Source organism: Erythrolamprus reginae, chromosome 6, assembly GCF_031021105.1.
Source record: "Erythrolamprus reginae isolate rEryReg1 chromosome 6, rEryReg1.hap1, whole genome shotgun sequence".
In the NCBI taxonomy this organism is placed as follows: domain Eukaryota; kingdom Metazoa; phylum Chordata; class Lepidosauria; order Squamata; family Dipsadidae; genus Erythrolamprus; species Erythrolamprus reginae.
In genome coordinates, this window is record NC_091955.1 from 60,309,872 (window position 1) to 60,333,004 (window position 23,133).

A 23,133-nucleotide genomic window follows, 5' to 3' on the forward strand; every position below is an offset into this window, starting at 1 on the left:
CTTACAGTAAAGAGGTTACAAGTTAAGATATTATTTGGAGATGCAGGTGAAGAAATGGCCCAAGACCTAAAATCTATCTGTGATAGCTTCTACATTTAAGTAACTTCTTTAAAAATTAACTATGAATGAATGGGCATACCTCGTCTCCGGCATTATATTAAACAAGTCTTTGCTCATCATTGTCCCCATACTTATTTATGTCTACAACCAGGGGTGGGCTACTGCCCAGACGGGGTGGGACGCAATGGGGTAGTGAAAATGGAGCTCCACCCCAGAGCACCTAATTTGCACTGAAAGATGTTGAAAGAAAATGAATAAGCCACACTCACAGTGTGGCAGTAAAATTTTTGGTAGCCCTTCACTGTCTACAACCATTTTAAAAAATAAAGCTTTAATAATCAACTCATGTTGATAATTGCTGGAATCAGAAAGACTGCCTATCATAATGTAATAAGTGAAAAAAAATCTCCTGGCCTCAATTTTGTAAGGAACCCACAAACTTTAATTCCAGGAGATAATCTGCTAATTCAAATCTGTTTTAGTCCATGCATTGTAATAAACAAGTTGCCGAAAATACAGGTACAGTATTAGTATATATTGTTTTGTTTTATTATAGTGTTACAATACATTACATTTCATTATATTGTAATATTATACAAAAGGAATCAATATTAACAGGCACACAATAATGCCTCCAAAATTTTGCAACAATTGTTGCCACGTAATAAAAAACCAAAAACAAATAAAAGGGTAGTTTGGCCGGAGAAACCAGTTTCCATTCTCTGAAATTGTTATTTGGAGCAAATATATGAGTGCTTGAGTATATTTAGGATTTCTAGGCCTAAGGAGGGAACAATATACCTCCCAGAGGACTTATACCAAATTTTTCAGAGTATAAGACACACCGGAGTATAAGATGCACATTAGTTTTGGAGGGGAGGTTGCAGATAGGAAAAAGATCTACCCACTAGGTAATCATCTAGTTAGCGTCCCTAGTCTGTTCAGCTTCAGCACATTATTTTATCCACCGGTTAGGCCTGGAAAAAACTTTTTCAGAGGGAATGGGAATAAAAACAAGCCTGCAAAGACTTAGGGCAGGAAAAAAATGCTTTGGACAGAGTAGGAATTTTAAAAATTGCTGCAAGCCAGGAAGATCATTAGCACTGCGTTAGGGCTGAAAAAACCTTTTTCAAAAGGAGTAGGAATGAAATTAAGCCTGCAAAGACTTAGGGCTGAAAAAACCTTCTTTGGAGGGAGTAAGAAGCCAGGAAGATTGTTAGCACCTAGTTATCGCTAGGGAACAAAAAGCTTTGAAAAAGCTACATTCAGTAAGCAAATGCAATCTTTGCAAGCCATAAATAACTTATCTAGTGTTGTGTCTTGCCTTGACTGAGCAATGTAGACTGAGTTTTGTTACGGTAATTTAGCATAATAACATACCTAAAAATAAATAAATTAGTAGTACACAATTTGGAAATTTCCGTAGCCTACAAATGCTTTGCATAGAGTCTTCAGTGCTACCTATATTTTTTTAATATGACAAATCATTAACATATTAAAAAGGGAAGAAATCATCATAGAAATTATTCTTAATAAGATTCTACAGCATTTACATATGAATTTTCAAAGCAGAATACCAAAGGTAAACTTACTTATTCCCATGGCAATATATGATAACTTTTCTTCAGACAGTGTGAAATAAGGCTTAATAAAATCTTCTAAAGTTACAGTTGCTAATGCATTGATGCTGGTAGACAGTGAACTAAAAAAATAAAAAATTAAGCATTGCTAATATTTAACTTGCATTGATTATTATTTCCAAAATATTAAAAATGCAATAATGAGAAGAAAAATAAATAATATCTCTGGTGAGGGAACCTGATTCTAATCCCTTCTCCTAGAAATTCTTTCTTGGAAGAGTTTGATCTGGTGACACCTGATGAAGTGGACAAGGCCATTGGAGCTGTGAGTTCCGCTAACTGTTTACTGGATCCGTGTCCCTCCTGGCTGATCTCGGCCAGCAGGGAGGTGACACGGAGCTGGGTCCAGGAGATTATCAACGCTTCCTTGGGGAGGGGATCTTTTCCATCATCCTATAAAGAGGCGCTCGTGCACCCCCTCCTCAAGAAGCCTTCGCTGGACCCAGCCGTACTTAACAACTACCGGCCAGTCTCCAACCTTCCCTTTATGGGGAAGGTTGTCGAGAAGGTGGTGGCACTCCAGCTCCAGCGATCCTTGGAAGAAGCCGATTATCTAGGTCCCCAGCAGTCGGGTTTCAGGCCCGGTTACAGCACGGAAACTGCTTTGGTCGCATTGATGGATGATCTCTGGCGGGCCCGGGACAGGGGTTTATCCTCTGTCCTGGTGCTTCTTGACCTCTCAGCGGCTTTCGATACCATCGACCATGGTATCCTTCTGCACCGGCTGGAGGGGTTGGGGGTGGGAGGCACTGTTCTTCAGTGGTTCTCCTCCTACCTCTCCGGTCGGTCGCAGTTGGTGTTAGTGGGGGGTCAGAGGTCGACTCCAAGGTCTCTCCCTTGTGGGGTGCCTCAGGGGTCGGTCCTCTCCCCCCTACTATTTAATATCTACATGAAACCGCTGGGTGAGATCATCCAAGGGCACAGGGTGAAGTATCATCAGTACGCTGATGATACTCAGCTTTACATCTCCACCCCATGTCTAGTCAATGAAGCGGTGGAAGTGATGTCTGGAGGCTGTTGGGGCCTGGATGGGTGTCAACAGACTCAAACTCAACCCGGATAAGACGGAGTGGCTGTGGGTTTTGCCTCCCAAGGACAATTCCATCTGTCCTTCCATTACCCTGGGGGGGGAATTATTGACCCCCTCGGAGAGGGTCCGCAACTTGGGCGTCCTCCTCGATCCACAGCTCACATTAGAGAACCATCTTTCAGCTGTGGCGAGGGGGGCGTTTGCCCAGGTCCGCCTGGTGCACCAGTTGCGGCCCTATCTGGACCGGGACTCACTGCTCACAGTCACTCATGCCCTCATCACCTCGAGGTTCGACTACTGTAATGCTCTCTACATGGGGCTACCTTTGAAAAGTGTTCGGAAACTTCAGATCGTGCAGAATGCAGCTGCGAGAGCAGTCATGGGCCTACCTAGGTATGCCCATGTTTCACCAACACTCCGCAGTTTGCATTGGTTGCCGATCAACTTCCGGTCACAATTCAAAGTGTTGGTTATGACCTTTAAAGCCCTCCATGGCACTGGACCAGAATATCTCCGAGACCGCCTTCTGCCGCACGAATCCCAGCGACCAATTAGGTCCCACAGAGTGGGCCTTCTCCGGGTCCCGTCAACTAAACAATGTCGGTTGGCGGGCCCCAGGGGAAGAGCCTTCTCTGTGGCGGACCCGGCCCTCTGGAACCAACTCCCCCCGGAGATTAGAACTGCCCCTACTCTCCTTGTCTTTCGTAAGCTCCTTAAGACCCACCTGTGTTGTCAGGCATGGGGGAACTGAGGCATCTCCCCTGGGCGTACAATTTATGAATGGTATGTGTGTATATATGTGTGTTAGAAAATGGGGGTTTTTTAAATGTTTTTTAGTAGGAATTTAGATTTGTCGCAAACTGTCTTTTTTCACTTGTTGTGAGCCGCCCCGAGTCTGCGGAGAGGGGCGGCATACAAATATATATATATATATATATATATATATATATATATATATATATATATATATAAATAAATAAATTCAAGACTTTAGATCTGTAAATAAGGTTGCTCATTCCTGATTTCTTAATAAATAGAATATATCATAACTTCTTCATAACATTTTCAGCATTTAATGCTTATGTCTGTAATGGTACTGTTAATGGTGAGATTGTCAGATTTATTTTTAGTTTTAAAAGATACTACATTTTTAATAAATTTTGTCTTATAATACAGATTGTCTTTGACTTAAAACCATTCATTTAACAACCAAAGTTACAACACTAACTTATCATACTAAAAACTAACTTAGCAATGAGGATTTATAATGTGACTCTTAAAGCTTACCTTAATGAAGCACTGTAAATTCCAGCCACAAAAAGTCCTGGTACACCTGGATAATATTCCAGAATATTCAGGACAAAATAAGGCATGAGCTAAAAAAATTACAATTAACAAATATTAAACTTCTATTTTCATTCTGCTCTTTACAACCTATAGTTGAAAATCAAATTTGAAATATATTTAAGTTCAATCATGTAATCTGAGAACTCAACAATTATGACTTACACAAACATATTATTCTCTAGTTGTTAATCTACATAAATTATGTTCCTTTTTATATAGGTTGACCTCAACAAAAATTGGCAAAGCTATATTGTTCCTGATATTAACGAATGGATTCAAGAGCAATATAATTTATACTTTTAAAGGAAAATGTATCCACTAATCAAAAAAGGAAACAATATGTTCTCCTTTTTAATAGATTTTATAACATGTTTACATCTTGTAGCATTAGATAATTATCATTTATATGTATCTATTTAAATCTAGAACTAGGTAAGATGGAAATAGAGTTGAACATAGATTTAAAAATGATTGATTACAAGAATGATCAGGAAAAAAAACCATGACATACTGGATATACAAATGATCCAAATGCTCTCTTAAAAATTAAAAGGGACTTGCAAATAACAAACGTGGAGAATGATTGGGATAATTTTCATATAAAGGAAACCTGTTAAAATTTTTGAACAACTTGATTAAAAAGGTACAAGAAAAAAGAATAAAGGTGTAGGACAATATTTGAAAGGATTAAAGACTAAAATTGTTAAAAAATAAAGGGGAGAAATATAAAGTTGGTTTATTTGATCAAATTAAAACAGATGTTATTATTTCTATTAATCCTTAATGAATTTTTATTACTATGACTGAATGTCAAGGTTTTAAAGATTTGTCTATAAATAAGAGATGTGATATGGGATAAAGATATTGTTTTTAAGATAAAGTGATAAATTTTTAAGGTTGTTTATATTTGTTGTAACAAAGGGAAAATTTACATTCTTATATTTTATTCTTTTTATTTTTTAAAAAAAATGTGTCTGTTCCTACCAGCATAACCCCAGGAAAATTTGTATTCCTCAGATTAAAACCAAAAATTGGACCCATAAACATTTAAATTTGTTTGCCTTAGAAATTAATAATTAGTCAATGAACTAAACTAGGATTGATACTACATATTCTCATGCACAGCTGCTGAAAGAAAATACATCAAAGTATTTTGTGCAAACAAAATTCTGAATAGTCTTGCAAAGCAGCCTAGAAAAAAGTCCATAAATTAGTTGAGGTACAAATGATAGTGAGAAGATCCTTAATATCTAGTACATATATTAATATTAGTTACATATCAGATATAACTAATCTGAAACATCCTAGTCACCATTATTCCCTGCTATTCAATAGTTTCACATTTCAGCCCAAAGGTAACTCAATGTTAGTTTGAAACCCAGTTTCAAGAAGGAAGATATATAGGTATTCATACAATACCGAAATAAAAGTCTTAATCTATTTTAGCTACTGGAGAGAAACCATCTTTCGTGTTAACAGTAGTTGTTATATTGCATCAGATCCATTTCAAAACACTTCACAAATGAAGCAAATACAGTGGTACCTTGTCTTACAAACTTAATTCGTTCTATGACGAGGTTCATAAAGTGAAAAGTTCGTAAGATGAAACAATGTTTCCCATAGGAATCAATGTAAAAGCGAATAATGCATGCAAGCCCAAAACTCACCTCTTTTGCCTTACGCCGCTGGGAATCCCTGCCTCCGGACTTATGTTGCCAGCCGAAGTGCCCGTTCTTGCGCTGCTGGGATTTCCCTGAGCCTCCCTTTGCTGGGATTCAAAGCAGCGCTGGCAACAATGAAGGGGAGCAAGGGGAGCCTCCGAGAAATCCCAGCAGCGCAAGAACAGGTGCTTTGGCTGGCAATGGAAGTCCGGAGGTGGGGTTTCCAAGAGAGGGGAGCCTCAGGGAAATCCCAGCAGCGCAAGAAGACGGAAGTCCAGAGGCAGGGCATCCCAGCAGCGACGGCTTGCGTTCGTAAGGTGAAAATAATTCAGAAGAAGAGGCAAAAAAATCTTAAACACCGGGTTCGTATCTAGAAAAGTTCGTTAGAAGAGGAGTTCATAAGACGAGGTAGCACTGTATATAGGTCCCAGAATAATGTTATAAGCAGTGTTCCCTCTAATTTTTTTGGGGGGTGGGCAGAAAGTATAGTGTCTGAGCGGCAGTCCCTTCGGGACTGGGCGGCACAGAAATAATAAATAAATAATTAATTCATTAAATAAATAAACAAACAAACAAACAAACAAAAAACCCACCCTGTTTTGCCTCAGAGAATTTCAAAATAAAATACTGTACTGTGTGTCTATAACAGTGAGCTCATAATAGGGCAACTCTATCAATATCAAAATGCCACTTAAATAGTTGAGCTAGTTTCAAACTAGATTTTGATTTTCTTTCTCTCTTCCTTACTCCCATTCTTTTTCTTTCTCTTTTTCTTCCTCTTTTTTTTCTATCTGTTTCTCTCTCTTCCTCTCTCTCTCCTTCCCTCTCACTCTTTCCCTCTCGGCTTCTGGGCAAGTTTGGAAAACTCTGAGTTGATGATGATTTTTAAGTGAGCGATTGCTCACTGCTCAGCTTAGAGGGAACTATGGTTATAAGATCCAATCTGGGTCAGTAATCAGGACCAGAGGTATTTCTCAGAGGAAGAGTAAACCTCTGGTCCCAATGATGCCTAAATTGGATCTTTCTTTCTTTCTTTCTTTCTTTCTTTCTTTCTTTCTTTCTTTCTTTCTTTCTTTCCTTCCTTCCTTCCTTCCTTCCTTCCTTCTCTTTTCTTTCTTCCTTCTTTCCTCCTTCCATTTCCCTTTCCACAAATACATATATTTTAAGTTTCTCACCACCCCAGAAAACATCATTCTCTTCCTTCATTGATTGACATCTATTTCTGACAAAATAGTACATTTTTGGTATAAATGTTTTTCCAAAATAATATGACCATAAATTATTTACATGGCAAATGCAAAGAAAAGATACAATAAATCCAAATGATAATTATTTCACTTGTAGCAAATACTAAACCTGATCTGGGGATGATACAATTCCAGATGTCAATGGATCACAATCCTTATATATTGAATACATTGATAATCCATTCAGTGATGCCAAAAGCAGAGCTATCCAAAGGCCCACAAGATTCAGATATAGAGCACTATAATAACATTGAATAAATGTTTGGAAGATTAGAAAAATTTTCTTTCTAAAATTATGGAATTATCATAGACGTATGCCACATTTATATGCTGCAATATTTTACATTGAGCAAAGTATGGAGATTAGTGCTTTCCTTTTATAGTTTTAAATTTTTAATGTACTTTTCCACGGGTATATGTATGTAGATTGTTCTGAGTTCGGGTTTTGCCCCGTGTAATATTTTGCATGTCTATGCCACGTTTCGGTGAAATCACATTCACCATCATCAGGCTGAAGTTGTAAGCTTCGTGCTGCTGTAGATATAGTAATATAGTCAACCTATATCTACAGCAGCACGAAGCTTACAACTTCAGCCTGATGATGGTGAATGTGATTTCACCGAAACGTCGCATAGACATGCAAAATATTACACGGGGCAAAACCCGAACTCAGAACAATCTACATACATATACATACATACATATATATATATATATTCTTTCTGTTGGATAGGTAGAGGTACCAGTGTATATGTATGTATATAGTATATATGCATAGTATATACAGTAATATATATATATATTATAGTGTATATATATACACTTATATACTATGCATATATTCTATATACATACATATACACTGGTACCTCTACCTAAGAACGCCTCTACTTAAGAATTTTTGTAGATAAGAATTGGGTGTTCAAGATTTTTTTGCCTCTTCTTAGGAACTATTTTCTACTTAAGAACCTGAGCCCAGAAAAATTTCCCAGGAAATCTGAGAGTAGCACGAAGGCCTGACCAGTTTCCTGCCATTTATTTTAAGCCTTAAAGTTTTGGATTTTTTCATTCCCTCATCTCACCTCTTTCCTTTGGCAGTGACTGTCCTCCTCCTCTTCCTCCCCCTCCTCCTCCTCCCACCCGAATTCCAAGCTTTTATTTATTTCCTAATGGGTTTGCACACATTATTTGCTTTTACATTGATTCCTATGGGAAAAATTGCTTCTACTTACAAACTTTTCTACTTAAGAACCTGGACACGGAACGAATTAAGTTCTTAAGTAGAGGTACCACTGTATAATATATAGTCTAAGTGCTACTGCTATATAGCCTTTTTCATTAGATCTACTATTGTAGTAGCACTCTGTCAATTCCAGATTCTATTTTCTTGTCTATAAATGATTTGTTCCAGTAACTACTTTTCCATCAGAGGTAGAAAAGTGAAGCATTTGGGAATGTTTGTCCAAGGACATGTAATGGTAAGGGATTTGAAACCTGGTATCCCACATCAAATACAGCATTCTAACCACTAAGCTATCCAATCACTACACAAACACATTTGGATTGGAACAATGCATTTACAATTTGTAGACTTACCATTTGGCATCCCATTGTGATCTGCAAGCAAAATATCGTTGAACTTGACTTTGATTTGTTGCATATATGCCAGCCCAAGTAAAAGTGCCACCTATCACAACAGTCCACACAGTGTGCCTTTTCAAGGGATTCAGGTTAAAGCTTCGTAGAAAATCCAATAAAATAATTTAAATATTGTCATTGAAAGAAATCAAGAATTTAGTAGGAAAAAAAGGACATTTGAACAATAAAAATTAATGATATAAAAACTATCATTTAAAAAGTCAGTCTTACAAGTGGTACTTCTCATGTTATCAAACCAATACCATCATTTATCACAAGCTCCTATTTCATCTATAACATATTACAATAGTACAATAGTACAAAAATCTCTGTTCCATAAAGAAAGGTGTTGAACCCCAAATAGTTGCCTTTTTTTCCTCTCATAGTTGCGAGAGAAAATATTCATTGGCTCAAGCAGGGGAAAGATCGGGTTGAAATGAACTGGTAGTAACAAATGCTTCCAGTTCGTAGAACTAGTATAAAAATCCTTTTAAAAAGAAAAAAAAGGTTCCAATGATCGGCACAGCTGATTGTCACAGCTAATGAACCTGAACTGGTAGGAAAACATGTTTTAAAAAGATAAAGAAAAAAGTTCAAGGATCAGCTACCTATTCAACCAGAATGGTGACTCTGTGAGGTACCTACTTGTTGCAGGGGCCATTTTGTGTGAAGTCTAGCTAGTTCTGGATTGTGTGTGAGTCAGTTGTGTAGGAGTCAGTTGTGTACTTTCTGTGTTATTTTTGTGTAAATTGTGATAGTTTGTTTTTGAGCTCTCTGTGACTCTTAGAGCAGCGTTTCCCAACCGCTGTGCCGCGACACACTGGTGTGCCGCGAGACAAGGTCAGGTGTGCCGTGAAGTTCCGCTTCCAAACCGGAAGTTGAGTGTCCCGGCTTGCTTCTTCACACCTTCATTTTCGCGCCTTTCTTCTTCGTGCCTTCCTTCTTTGCAGCAGGTGAGCTTGGGACTCGGCGGGATGGCAATAGCAGCGGCTGAGGCTTTCACTTGTGGCATCGGGAGTGCTAATAGCGGCGGCGGCGGGAATAGCGGGGGGGCTCCTGCAAGTGGAAGCCTCAGCCCTGGAGCCCCCTCGCGCCCATGGCTTCTCGTCGATGTCTCTGCCTGCCCGATCCGCGGGAGTGCTAATAGCGGCGGCGGCGGGAATAGCGGGGTGGGGGCTCCTGCCCACCGCCGCTATTAGCACTCCCGCGGATCGGGCAGGCAGAGACATCGACGAGAAGCCATGGGCGCGAGGGGGCTCCAGGGCTGAGGCTTCCACTTGCAGGAGGCCCCCCCCGCTATTCCCGCCGCCGCCGCTATTAGCACTCCCGCGGATCGGGCAGGCAGAGGCATCGACGAGAAGCCATGGGCGCGAGGGGGCTCCAGGGCTGAGGCTTCCACTTGCAAGAGCCCCCCCCCCCGCTATTCCCGCCGCCGCCGCTATTAGCACTCCCGCGGATCGGGCAGGCAGAGACATCAACGAGAAGCCATGGGCGCGAGGGGGCTCCAGGGCTGAGGCTTCCACTTGTGGCTGTCCCCGCCCGCCCGATCCTTCCTTCTCTCCGGCTTTTTTGGGGTGCGGCTTCTTCCACAGCGGTGGCTGCAGCGGCGCTGGCGATCCGGCCGCTAGCCGCTCCAAGCGCTGTGGGAACGCCCACCCCTCTCACAGTCCCGTCCCGGGCTGTCAGTAAAGGGGCTGCTTGCTCGGAACATTCAAACTAAGGGAAACCTTCGCTGGCCTCCACAGAGAAGAAAGGAAGAGAGAGAACGAGAGAGAGCAACAGAGAGAGTGAGAAAGAACAAGAGAGAGAAAGCATGAGAGAGAGAAAGAACAAGAGAGAGAAAGAAAATAAGAGAGAACAAGAGAGAGAGAGACTAAGAGAGAGAAAGAAAAGAGAGAGAGAGAAAATAAGAGAATGAGAGAGAGCAACAGAGAGAGAGAAAGAACAAGAAAAAGCACGAGAGAAGAAAAGCAAGAGAGAAAAAGAGAGATAGCAAGAGATACTGAAAGAAAGCAAGAGAGAGAGAGAGAAAAAAAAGAAAGCAAGAGAGACAGATAGGAAGAGGAAAGGAGAGAGAGAGAAATGAGAACAAAAAGGGGAGGAGAAATGAGAAAATGATTGAGGCAGAGAATGAGAGGAGAGAGAAACAAGAGAGAGAGAGAGGTGATTCTTGAAGCATACGGTAAAAAGCACCCAAATAATAAGAAAAAAAACCCAGCCCTCACCTGTTTTTGAAAAGAATAAAAGAGAATAAAACCCCAGCCCTCACCTGGTTTTGGAAATGGTTTGAGTACACACAGACATATAAGGGGGGGGGGGGGAGAGACAGAAATGAGACAGAGGGATGATTGATGATTGACTGTATTTATAAGGGGATGTTACATGGGATTGTATGTTCTATGTAGAAATACATGTAGAAATACTGTAGATCTGAAGGTCAGCAGTTAAAATCTCATCCCCAGCTCCAGGTTGACTCAGCCTTCCATCCTTCCGAGGTGGGTAAATTGAGGACCCAGATTGTGGGGGCAATATACTGGCTCTGTTAAAAAAATGCTATTGCTAACATGTTGTAAGCCGCCCTGAGTCTAAGGAGAAGGGGGCATAAAAATTGAATAAATAAATAAATAAATAATATTTACTGTCTTTTTGTGTCATTTTGGTTGGTGGTGTGCCCCAGGATTTTGTAAATGTAAAAAGTGTGCCGCGGCTCAAAAAAGGTTGAAAATCACTGTCTTAGAGATTCCTGCTTGTTGCAGGGGGGGCAATTCAGATGCTCCTGCATTGTGTGTTTTGTGTTATTTTTGTGCAAATATGATAGTTGGCTTTTGACGCCGAACCCTCCCGGCCACATGACCAACAAGCCATGCCAACCAATACACGGCCACAGAACTGGTAGGGAAAATGTTTAGATTTCATCACTGGGAAAGGTGAAAGAACCTACATCATCTAAACACTCACCAGAATAACGTGGCTCCTAAGTACAATTTTAGGAAAGCCAACTATGATCTCATAGATGCCAATCTCTCAATCCTTAACTGGCAATCCTTGTTCTCTAACTGCATCACCACTGATGATCTCTACAATATGTTCTTACTCCAAATCAAAAGGCTTATAGAACTACATGTGCCACTCACTTCTTCCAGAGGTAAACAAAAAAATAACATACCTGTCTCGATAAAGAAACTACAAACCAAAAAAAGATTCCTCTGGCGTAGAAACAAAAAAAGCCTGGTAAACAACTTTAAAGTCCGCTACAAAAGCTTATGCCAACGAATAAAAGCAGAATGCCTCAACTATCACAGCAAACAAGAGGAAAGCCTCCTTTGCACCAAGTCTAACTGAGCGTTCTATAACTTTGTCAACAACAAACTCAATGACTCCAGACCTATTCCACCACTCGTAGGACCCAATAACAAAGAATACCACGATGACCCATCCAAAACCAACCTCTTCAACTCTTTTTTTGGCTCTGTTTTTGTTAACAGCAATGGCTCTTCCCCCATCTTTGCAAATCGCACCTCAAACCCACTAAAAAACCTAACCCAAATCGTCTTCACTGTAGACAGCGTAGAAAAAGCAATCCGTGAGCTCAAACCTTCCCTATCTGCCGGACCAGACGGTCTCTGTGCATACTTCCTAAGGAAACTTTCTTCTGCTCTTGCTGAACCCTAAGCATTATCTTCCAAAAATCCTTCAGAACCAGCACGCTCCCCAAGCTGTGGTCAAAAGCAGTAGTCATCCCCATTTCCAAAAAAGGAGACCCTTCACTAGTGGACAACTACAGACCAATATCTCTCTGTTGCGTCCCTTGTAAAATCATGGAATCAATTATACATTGATCAATCACCCTCTACTTAGAATCTAATAACCTACTCTCAAACAAACAATTTGGATTCAGAAAGAAATTATCCTGCAACCTACAACTACTTCACTGCAAAAACATTTGGACTACCCACCTCGACCAAGGAAAATCCATTGATGCAATTTAAATAGACTTTTGCAGAGCCTTCAACTCAGTGGTCCACGACAAACTACTCCTAAAACTCAAATCCTATGGCATCTCAGGACTCCTCCACAACTGGATTACTGCATTCCTGTCAAACAGGCAACAAATTGTCAAAATTGGTAGCGCCATCTCCACCCGTCCCCAGGAAAGCATACTAGGTCCTACTCTCCTCATTCTCTACATCAATGACCTCTGTGACCATATAGAAAGCAACTGTGTTCTTTTTGCCGACGATGTGAAACTTTTCAACACCATTGACAACACAATCACTGTCCAAAAAGACCTGGACTTTGTTTCAGACTGGTCTAACACCTGGCAACTTCAAATATCAACCAACAAATGCTCTACCCTCCACATCGGCAAAAAGAATCCAAACCGCACATACAAACTAAATAAACAATCTGTCACTGCCAACCCACACTCAGTAAAAGACCCTGGAATACTAATATCGAATGATCTAAGTGCTAAAGCCCACTGCAACAATATCACCAAAAAAGCTTCTAGAGTTGTTAACCTGATCCTATGCAGCTTCTGCTCAGGCAATCTCACACTACTCACAAGAGCCTACAAAACTTTTGCCAGACCCATCCTAGACTACTGCTCATCTGTCTAGAACCCATACCACATCTCAGACATCAACACCCTTGAAAATGTCCAAAGATATTTCACCAGAAGAGCCCTTCACTCCTCCACTCGAAACAGAATATCCTATGAAAATAGACTAACAATCCTGGGCCTAGAAAGCCTAGAACTACGGCGCCTAAAACACGATTTGAGTATTGCCCACAAGATCATATGCTGCAACGTCCTACTTCAGCTTCAACCGCAACAACACAAGAGCACGCAACAGATTCAAACTTAATATGAACCGCTCCAAACTTGACTGTAAAAAATATGATTTCAACAATCGAGTTATCGAAGCGTGGAACTCATTGCCGGACTCAATTGTGTCAACTCCTAACCCCCAACATTTCTCCCTTAGACTCTCCACGATTGATCTCTCCAGGTTCCTAAGAGGCCAGTAAGGGGCATACATAAGTGCACTGGTGTGCCTTTCGTCCCCTGTCCAATTGTCTTTCCTTTCTCTCACTTATCATATATATTTTCTTTCTTTCATATATCCTCTCCTCTAAGTTCACTTTACCTTATATATATTACTACAGGTCTGTTTTTCTTCCTATGCATTTGTGTATTGGACAAATGAATGAATAAATAAAATAAAATAAAATAAAATATGCATTGGCAAAAATATTTCTTATGGCTTTCTGGAAAAGACTGCATAGAAACATAGAAGACTGATGGCAGAAAAAGACCTATTTCCTGTATTTTATCTTAGGATGGATATATGGCATGTTTAAATTCAGTTATTGTGGATTTACCAAATACATCTGCTGGAAGTTTGTTCCAAGGATGTACTACTCTTTCAGTAAAACAATATTTTCTCATGTTGTTTTTGATCTTTCCCCCAACTAACTTCAGATTGTGTCTCCTTGTTCTTGTGTTCACTTTCCTATTAAAAACACTTCCCTCCTGAACCTTATTTAACCCTTTGACATATTTAAATGTTTCGATCATGTCCCCCCTTTTCCTTCTGTCCTCCAGACTATACAGATTGAGTTCATTAAGTCTTTCCTGATATGTTTTATGCTTAAGACCTTCCACCATTCTTGTAGCCCATCTTTGGACCTGTTCAATTTTGTCAATATCTTTTTGTAAGTGAGGTCTCCAGAACTGAACACAGTATTCCAAATGTGGTCTCACCAGCGCTCTATATAGCGGGATCACAATCTCCCTCTTCCTGCTTGTTATATTACTAGCTATGCAGTCAAGCATCCTACTTGCTTTTCCTACCATCCGACCACACTGCTCACCCATTTTGAGACTGTCAGAAATCACTACCCCTAAATCCCCTAAATCCTTCTCTTCTGAAGTTTTTGCTAACACAGAACTGCCAATACAATACTCCGATTGAAGATTACTTTTCCCCAAGTGCATTATTTTACATTTGGAAACATTAAGCTGCAGTTTCCATTGCTTTGACCATTTATCTAGTAAAGCTAAATCATTTACCATATTACAGGGGCCTATTGCACACTTTAGAGTCATCGGCAAATAGGCAAACCTTCCCTACCGAACCTTCCCCTATGTCACTCACAAACATATTAAAAAGAATAGGACCCAGAACAGATCCTTGTGGCACACCGCTTGTAACCTGTCTCTGCTCAGAATACTCACCATTAACTGCACTGAGACTATTTCTGAACTTAGCACACAAATAATCTGAAAACTATTTGGGAAGAAAGTTTTCTCTGAGGGATTACCTAAAAATCCTTGAAATAGTGACTGTGGCAATTCACGGGATATACTTATGTCAACATATTGTGAGAATCACCTGAGTTAGTCACATTTTATCATTAAAGGGCAGTGGCAAGGATTTAGAATTTTTGTACAATTAAATTCAGCTTTGGCATTTCCTGCTACCATTTTTTAGACATTTTATTTCTAAATTTCAAAAGAAGAAAATCCTGTTGCTACAGTTCATACAGTCCAACAAAAATTCCTATTTCCCGGTCAACCTTTATAAACTTAGCAGGATAATAAAAATACTTAATCTTGATAACTGCCTCCTTTTTATAACACTCAATGTATTTTTTATTTTTTTATTGCTCGTATACAGATAGTCTAAATAAGATTAAAACTCTTGTTTCTGAGTTATGTTGTTATTCAAGAGTATCTTCTATTTATTTTAATATAAACAGTTATCACTAAGAAAGATCACTCTCTAATTTAATCTGGCATTCATATATAGAATTTAGGTGAAGAGACAAGCCTAACAATCACTTTTAAAGGATAACAGTAACTTCCTAAGATTCAGGAAAGAGAAAATACATTTGTCTAGATATAATATAAATAACTGTTCTTTAAAAATGAACCCAAATCAGGTCATTATATTAACTTATATCAATATCAATTAATACAAAATATTTATTATTTATTTATTTATAAAATTTATTGGCCACCCCCCTTACCATTGGGCAACAACTCTGGATGGCTTATAATCATAAAAAATATATACGGTACGTTATAGATATCCTAAAAATGTCAATAAATTAATAGGAGCAAATGCTATGATGGGGAGAGCAGGGTCAGCGTGGGAGTAAAGTGGAATCTGTTGTTAATCTATCAATCATCATTATTATTATCTTTTATTCATTAAATATGAAACTCAACTAAACATTTAAAAGTGTCTCACATTATTATTATTATTATTATTATTACTACTACTACTATTACTATTATTATTATTGCTGTTGTTGTTAATTTGCTATTTTAAAATGATTAAGATTCATATAATTTGTCCATTAGTTCAAATACAAATTCATACATTTTAAAAAACTTTTAATATTTTTAATAAAAAGTTGCATTTTTATTAGTTTCCATGCAAAAGAATACTTACTCCCAAATGTTTAATCTTCCTCCCTGGTAAGCATCGTGTAGAATAGGGCCAAATCCCCCTTTAATGATCACAGCCCTTGCAAATACTACTCCCAGCCCAATTATCATCAGTATATATTGGAAAACATCTGTCCAGACTACTGCCTTTAGGCCACCCTAGTTGGAAACAGCAGATATAATTTATAGTAAAATGTTCTACCTATATAAACATAAATATGAAATCTGATCTTTGCACAAACTATCTACTAAATATAAAAGTATTGGCATACTGTAGATCATGTATACATCCATTTGCCTTTTAAAAAGTTGAGCTTTCATTTATATTCTACTAGTCAGATTTGTTTCAACTGAATAAATTAATATTCATATTCTAAATAATACTAGCTCCTAGGAGGGGGAGTTAGAGGAGAAGGAAGAGGAGGAAAGGAATCCCACAACCAATCCCTCCTCCCCCTTCCCAAAGCCCATTCCTTCCTTCCCCTAGCTGTGCCAGTGACACTGCCCGGCAGCTGTCGGGAAGACACAGCCGGGGAAGAGCACTTGCCTTCTTCCCAGCCATGCACGCCAGCGAAGGCAAGCAAGCAACCTTGTGGGGGTGAAACAGCGGAGGGAGAGAAGAGCGGGGGGGCGGCCGTTTGGACACCGGTGGAGGAGGAAGAAAAAAAAAGGAGGAAGAGGGGGAGGAAGAGGAGAAGTAGAAGGAAGAAAGAAGGATGAGGAGGAAGGTGAGCAGCTGAGGACTCCCGCGCTTGGATCCTCTGCACAGGGGGCGACTGGGGACAACTCATCCTGAACGCCAGGTAGCCAGGCAGCGAGCGAGTGATATTTGGACGCTGGTGAAGAAGGAAGAGAAAGAAAGGAGGAGGAGGAAGAGGAGAAGGAAAAGGAGGAAAAGAGGAGGAGAAAAGAAGGAGGAAAAAGAGAAGGCAGCGGGGCTGTTAAGAAGGGCGGAAGCCCCGCTGTCTGACAAGCCGCCAGGCAGCTCCCCGCACATGTCAATCCACCCGCGAGGTTCCCTCTGGGCAGCCTCCATTGTCTCCCCCCCCCACCTGCCCTCCTCCACCTTCCCCCCGAACAAGGATCAGAATGCCGGTGGTAATAAGGCAAAAGGGGTAACTTTTGGGATGGGCATTATTTGCTTTTACATTGATTCCTATGGGGAAAATTGCTTCTTCTTATGAACTTTTCTACTTAAGAGCCCGGTCACGGAACGAATTAAGTTCATAAGTAGAGGTACCACTGTATATAGATTGGTTTTTATATAATACAGAAATGTTTATGTGATGAAAAGTTCAGGCCCTTAAAAGCAGTGTTTGTTCTCCTATGTTGTGCCATGCATTTATGAAGTGGTTTATATATGCATGGCAATATATAGGAGCACAAAAACATTGGGACTAGATTCAGCCAGTGGTGGGATTCAATTTTTTTACTTGCAGTTCTGTGGGAGTGGCTTGGTGGACGTGGCATGGCTTGGTCAGCATGGCTTGATGGCATAGTAGAGAAAGGATACTTCAAAATCCCAATTTCGTCTCAATCAGCTAGGACTCGGGAGGAAGATAATAGATGGGGTGGGACCTGTCAGAGGTGACATTTACCGGTTCTTTGGACTACTCAAAATTTCCACTTCCGGTTCTCCAGAATTGGTCAAAACCTGCTGAATCCACATCTGGATTCAGCAAGCACTTCATAAACACATGGCACAATATAGGAGAACAAACATATCAGGACCAGATTCAGTCCATTTGCATTTAAAGGACACAGGCTACTCTTTTGAAGACAACAAATTCCAGAGAGGATCACTGGTTTGAAAGAGGGGTTAAGAGGCCATCTATGTCAAAATTGAATAGCCCTCTCTCAACAGAGGGGAGGGATATGACATTATATACCTTATAAAAATAAGTCTATTAACGATCTGCTAAAAGAATGCAAATGACCAGCTGTCTGCAAGGAGTATAAATGCTTTCATTTCCCACCATCCAGTCAGAGCTGAAAAAGTGTCTTGGATAAGAAGTGAAACCTCTTCAAAGAAAAACCTTCAGAAAGTCCAGTTGCCTCTTGAAAAAAAGCACCTGTGGGATAGTCATGACCTGGATGACTGAGAATCTCCATAGACATCTAACTTGGATTGCTTTACTAATTTACAAAATGTGAATATAATTTTTAACATACTACGGAGCAGTAGAAGGTGCAGATTAATCCTGTTGCTATTACTGAGTCCCACAACTGAAATCCTGCAACTGAAAAAAATACAGTTTTTGAAGTATTTCTAGGATGGTATAGAAGAAAAATATTTAAAATTAAAGATAACCAGAAGCACGTAAGAAAGCCATAAATTATAGTATATGTAGTGCATACATAGATTGAAAACCTCTTAATTAATAGACAGCCCATAGGCAGTCTATGTAATGTAAAACATGAAATGCAGAAATCCATAAATACATTTTAATATAAAATTATATGGTATAACAGTATTGCAGGATGAGGGAAATTGATCACAAAACAATTTTTTCACATAACTGATGGACATTTCACATAAAGTTAATTTTATGAATGTATGGATTGCTGTGAGTCACCTAGTTTTGAGGTAGGCGCCCATAAAAGTCCTCTAAGTAATAAATAAAGAAAATCTGAATAACTGAATAATTAATATACATAAAACTAATAACGAATTTACATAAAACTCAATAAACAATGAATTAATTGGAAACGTTTCCCTCACCCATAAAAGTCCTCTAAGTAATAAATAAAGAAAATCTGAATAACTAATTTACTTAAAACTCAATAAACAATGAATTAATTGGAAACGTTTCCCTCAAGTTATTTTTATAATAAATCAAAAGTAGGTCTGTAGATGGGAATTAGACACATTCAGAATTTTCCTACAGTAATTATTTTTTGATATTATGTTTTGTTTAGAAAGTTCCAAACTCAATAAAATTGTAGCTCTGGGTAATGCAGCTTTTCCTGTATTAGAACATTTTGTCCTGGTGTGGATACAAATATTCACAGTACCTTTATTCAAAGTCAATGATGGAGAATATATAACAATGCTCGTGTATAATATCTGAAGAAATAACAGAAAGAAAGAAGCATGAGCACATAGGTATCCTCATAAATATTTTATGTTAATTTATACTGAATATAATATGAAACAATAACTACTATGTACATTTACTGTAATAAAAAATAGTTTTGACCATTACAATACTAATTCAAGATGAGAAGAAAAGCCAGACTGTAAGTACAGTTTTGTATTTTTCGTTAAACAGCTGTTTTTTCACACCAGATTTCTTATAGTAAATTCTCTGTACCCAAAGAATTACAATAGGGTGATCTTTAAACTTCATATCATGTAAAAGAAGAAGAAACCAGCTTATATGGTGACTTAAGAACAAGTTCTTACTACTAACATAGAAACATAGAAGTCTGAGGGCAGAAAAAGACCTCATGGTCCATCTAGTCTGCCCTTATACTATTTTCTGTATTTTATCTTAGGATGGATATATGTTTATCCCAGGCATGTTTAAATTCAGTTACTGTGGATTTATCTACCACGTCTGCTGGAAGTTTGTTCCAAGGATCTACTACTCTTTCAGTAAAATAATATTTTCTCATGTTGCTTTTGATCTTTCCCCCAACTAACTTCAGATTGTGTCCCCTTGTTCTTGTGTTCACTTTCCTATTAAAAACACTTCCCTCCTGAACCTTATTTAACCCTTTAATATATTTAAATGTTTCGATCATGTCCCCCCTTTTCCTTCTGTCCTCCAGACTATACAGATTGAGTTCATTAAGTCTTTCCTGATACGTTTTATGCTTAAGACCTTCCACCATTCTTGTAGCCCGTCTTTGGACCCGTTCAATTTTGTCAATATCTTTTTGTAGGTGAGGTCTCCAGAACTGAACACAGTATTCCAAATGTGGTCTCACCAGCATTCTATATAGCGGGATCATAATCTCCCTCTTCCTGCTTGTTATACCTCTAGCTATGCAGCCAAGCATCCTACTTGCTTTCCCTACCGCCTGACTGCACTGTTCACCCATTTTGAGACTGTCAGAAATCATTACCCCTAAATCCTTTTCTTTTGAAGTATTTGCTAACACAGAACTGCCAATACAATACTCAGACTGAGGATTCCTTTTCCCCAAGTGCATTATTTTACATTTGGAAACATTAAACTGCAGTTTCCATTGCTTTGACCATTTATCTAGTAAAGCTAAATAATTTACCATATTACAGACCCCTCCAGGAATATCAACCCTATTGCACACTTTACCATAGTTTCAATATACCTTCAGTGCCCCATTTCCATACTTTTCATATATGAGAGATTATATATGGAACCTGCCTTTTCTTATAAATATGACCCTTTATAAATTCTCATTAAAAGCCAATTTAATTTTAAACTATGAGCATACCATTTATAATAGTAAATCTATATATTATCTGTAAATAAATAACACTGCATTTAAAAACTACTGTTTATAATATGTTAAATAAGATTTAAAGATAAATAACATTTGTGCTTATACTTGCCGTTAGTATTATAAATGTCATTGTTCCAAGAAAACGCATATACTTGTTATACCGAAGTTCCAAGTACTGCAAAAAAAGTTATTAAAAGAAATTAAATGTGTTTGTGTACAGAAAATTGCAATGTACATAAGGAAAAGGGCAAAGAAGTTCTAATGCCCAAATTTTAACATGGAAGCCAACATAAGAGTTAACACAAATTTATCAGTGAATAATGAGAGGGGGGGAAAGGAATTTGCTTGTGACGTATCAAACATTTTTTGAATAGTTGCAAGGGAGGTATCTTGAGGAAGGACGATACCTATCTTGGTATTGCTACTTATAAAAATATATTGGAATAATGATTATAAGCAGAAAATAACTGCAGTGTAACGTGATTACAGAAAAAAGGCAAAAACAGGCAAAAAAGGCAATTTTAAGATGAACCAACTTTTCAAATTGTGGAAAATAATTATCATTCCACTTTGAGTAATATGTTCTTCTGGATATCCTACTTGATGAAAGTGGAGAATATGCTACTCTAAAGGGTGAAAATTAAGATCTGTTCTCTTTCATTTCAGAGTGCAAGATATAAAAATAAATTTAAATTACAGGAAAATTCCAATTGAAAGAGTGAAAAGGTTTGTGCAATGCTCCTTTCACTGGATATGGTTCAAGTGGAGGCCAGTTAGCCCTCTTCCTGAAATACTTTATTTGGTATTAATGTATTTAGTCAGATATTTACTTAGGGGTCTAAATAGATTCTTCCACTCCTATATTCCAAAGGCTGGCATGGGTTAGAATCAAGTATTAGTTTCCATTCTTCTTTATAATGGAGAACCATATGAAACGATTGTATTTTATTCTACTAAACAGAGATGACTAAAAAACAAAACAAGGACACAGTTGGGGGAAGGAAATCAATAATATATCCATAATTTATACTGTTCCCATTTTAGAAGACATCTCTTTTTTGGGGAAATTTGATAAAATTATACTTTTGGAATAAAAATTAAAGAACTTATTTTAAGAGAAGCCAGGAAATTAAATTATTCTAAGCCATTATTTTTGCAATACAGTATAATAAATTCCACTGAGTTCCAAGAAACTTGAAGTTTCATTTTAAATTAATCTCAGCTTTAGATAACTGGAAACAAGTTTATTTTTAGCATTGTTAATTAAAACATTAATTAGTGGATTAACTAGTTACTTAACCTAACTGTATATTGTGCCAATGGTTGGTTAATGGATTTTTAATAGAATTGAAAAAAGTCTGGATAGGTTTATATTATCAATGAAAAATATATATTATACCTATATATACTGCTCAAAAAAATAAATGGAATACTCAAATAACACATCCTAGATCTGAATGAATGAAATATTCTCATTGAATATTTCATTTGCACAACTATTCCATTTGCACAACAGCATGTGAAATTGACTGTCAATCAGTGTTGCTTCTTAAGTGGACAGTTTGATTTCACAGAAGTTTGATTTACTTGGAGTTATATTCTGTTGTTTAAGTGTTCCCTTTATTTTTTTTTGAGCAGTGTACTTTTCAGATGGCAATTTCTAATGGCAATTGACAGTACTTGCTTCAATGATCAACAGGTGGGTCTCTTAAAGAAATAGGAATTTAGATGGAGAGACGTTTTGCATTTCACCATTTGTACGTTTAAAATAAGTAAGTGGTTGAAATCCAGGAAAGATGCAGAAATTAAAAGCTTTCCTGTTGGGTCTCCGTGCAATTTCAATATGAAAATTAGATAAGTTCATTTATCTTGCAAACTTAGCTAGAAAAGAAATAAAATTCTGTATTTATTAAGTTTATATGTCGCCCATTCCATCTCATTATCCAAGCGAAATCTTAACCTACAAGGCCAGCTCCAGCAAAACACTGGAAGTTTTAAACATGAAATTAGAAAGTGTACAGTTATGACGTAACGTGTGAGGTAAATTTTAGCTTGCCGCGGCGTAGGAGTCCATCTACTAGGCCTACCTCGTAAACGCTTGTGAGCCTCAGGCGATAAAAGACAGGTAGAAAGACCTCAGCGCTGATGACTACCGTGATGGCGTACGAGAAAGCGAAGAGGATAAAAACACTTCCGAAGCGATAGACTTCGGCCGGAGTTCCCAGCACGGTGAAGGCCGACATGAAGCTAGCCGCGAGGGAAAATGCCACAGGCCAAAAATCTAAGTTGCGATCCGCCATCAGAAAGTCCCTGTGAGACTTCGGGACTCCCCGGAAGGCATAGAATACGCCGATTATCGCCGACAAAAGCAACATTGTTGAAAAAATGACATAATCCAGGGTGGTAAAACGATCGTGTACGTCGGGGCCAAGATTGTACTGAGAGCCGGTCGTCGGCATGATAACCCGGCCGACTCGAGGGCAAGAAATTGCCTGGGCTAGATAGAAGGAAGAGTAGGCAATAGGCTCTTCCCTTGCGAAGCAATGTCCGCAAGTAGAACACCTCACGGGTGGCCCAAGGGCCGCTTTCCTTCTTCAACCGAACACAAAGCAAGCCCTCC

At 38.6% G+C, this 23,133-nt stretch overlaps 1 protein-coding gene across 1 annotated transcript in view; it reads right to left on the minus strand.

Annotated features, from left to right (window-relative positions):
* The window catches only part of LOC139169003 (sodium-coupled monocarboxylate transporter 1-like), a 35,490-nt gene extending 12,357 nt beyond the window's left edge, over positions 1 to 23,133 (minus strand). Inside the window, exons 1-9 of the mRNA XM_070754789.1 lie at positions 22,601 to 23,133; positions 20,623 to 20,688; positions 19,098 to 19,149; positions 18,255 to 18,322; positions 16,087 to 16,241; positions 8,582 to 8,722; positions 7,095 to 7,224; positions 4,018 to 4,106; positions 1,653 to 1,762 (exon numbers count right to left, since the gene is read on the minus strand). Coding sequence (XP_070610890.1) covers positions 1,653 to 1,762; positions 4,018 to 4,106; positions 7,095 to 7,224; positions 8,582 to 8,722; positions 16,087 to 16,241; positions 18,255 to 18,322; positions 19,098 to 19,149; positions 20,623 to 20,688; positions 22,601 to 22,972 — 1,183 coding nt within the window. The 5' untranslated portion in view covers positions 22,973 to 23,133. The remainder of the gene's footprint in view (positions 1 to 1,652; positions 1,763 to 4,017; positions 4,107 to 7,094; positions 7,225 to 8,581; positions 8,723 to 16,086; positions 16,242 to 18,254; positions 18,323 to 19,097; positions 19,150 to 20,622; positions 20,689 to 22,600) is intronic.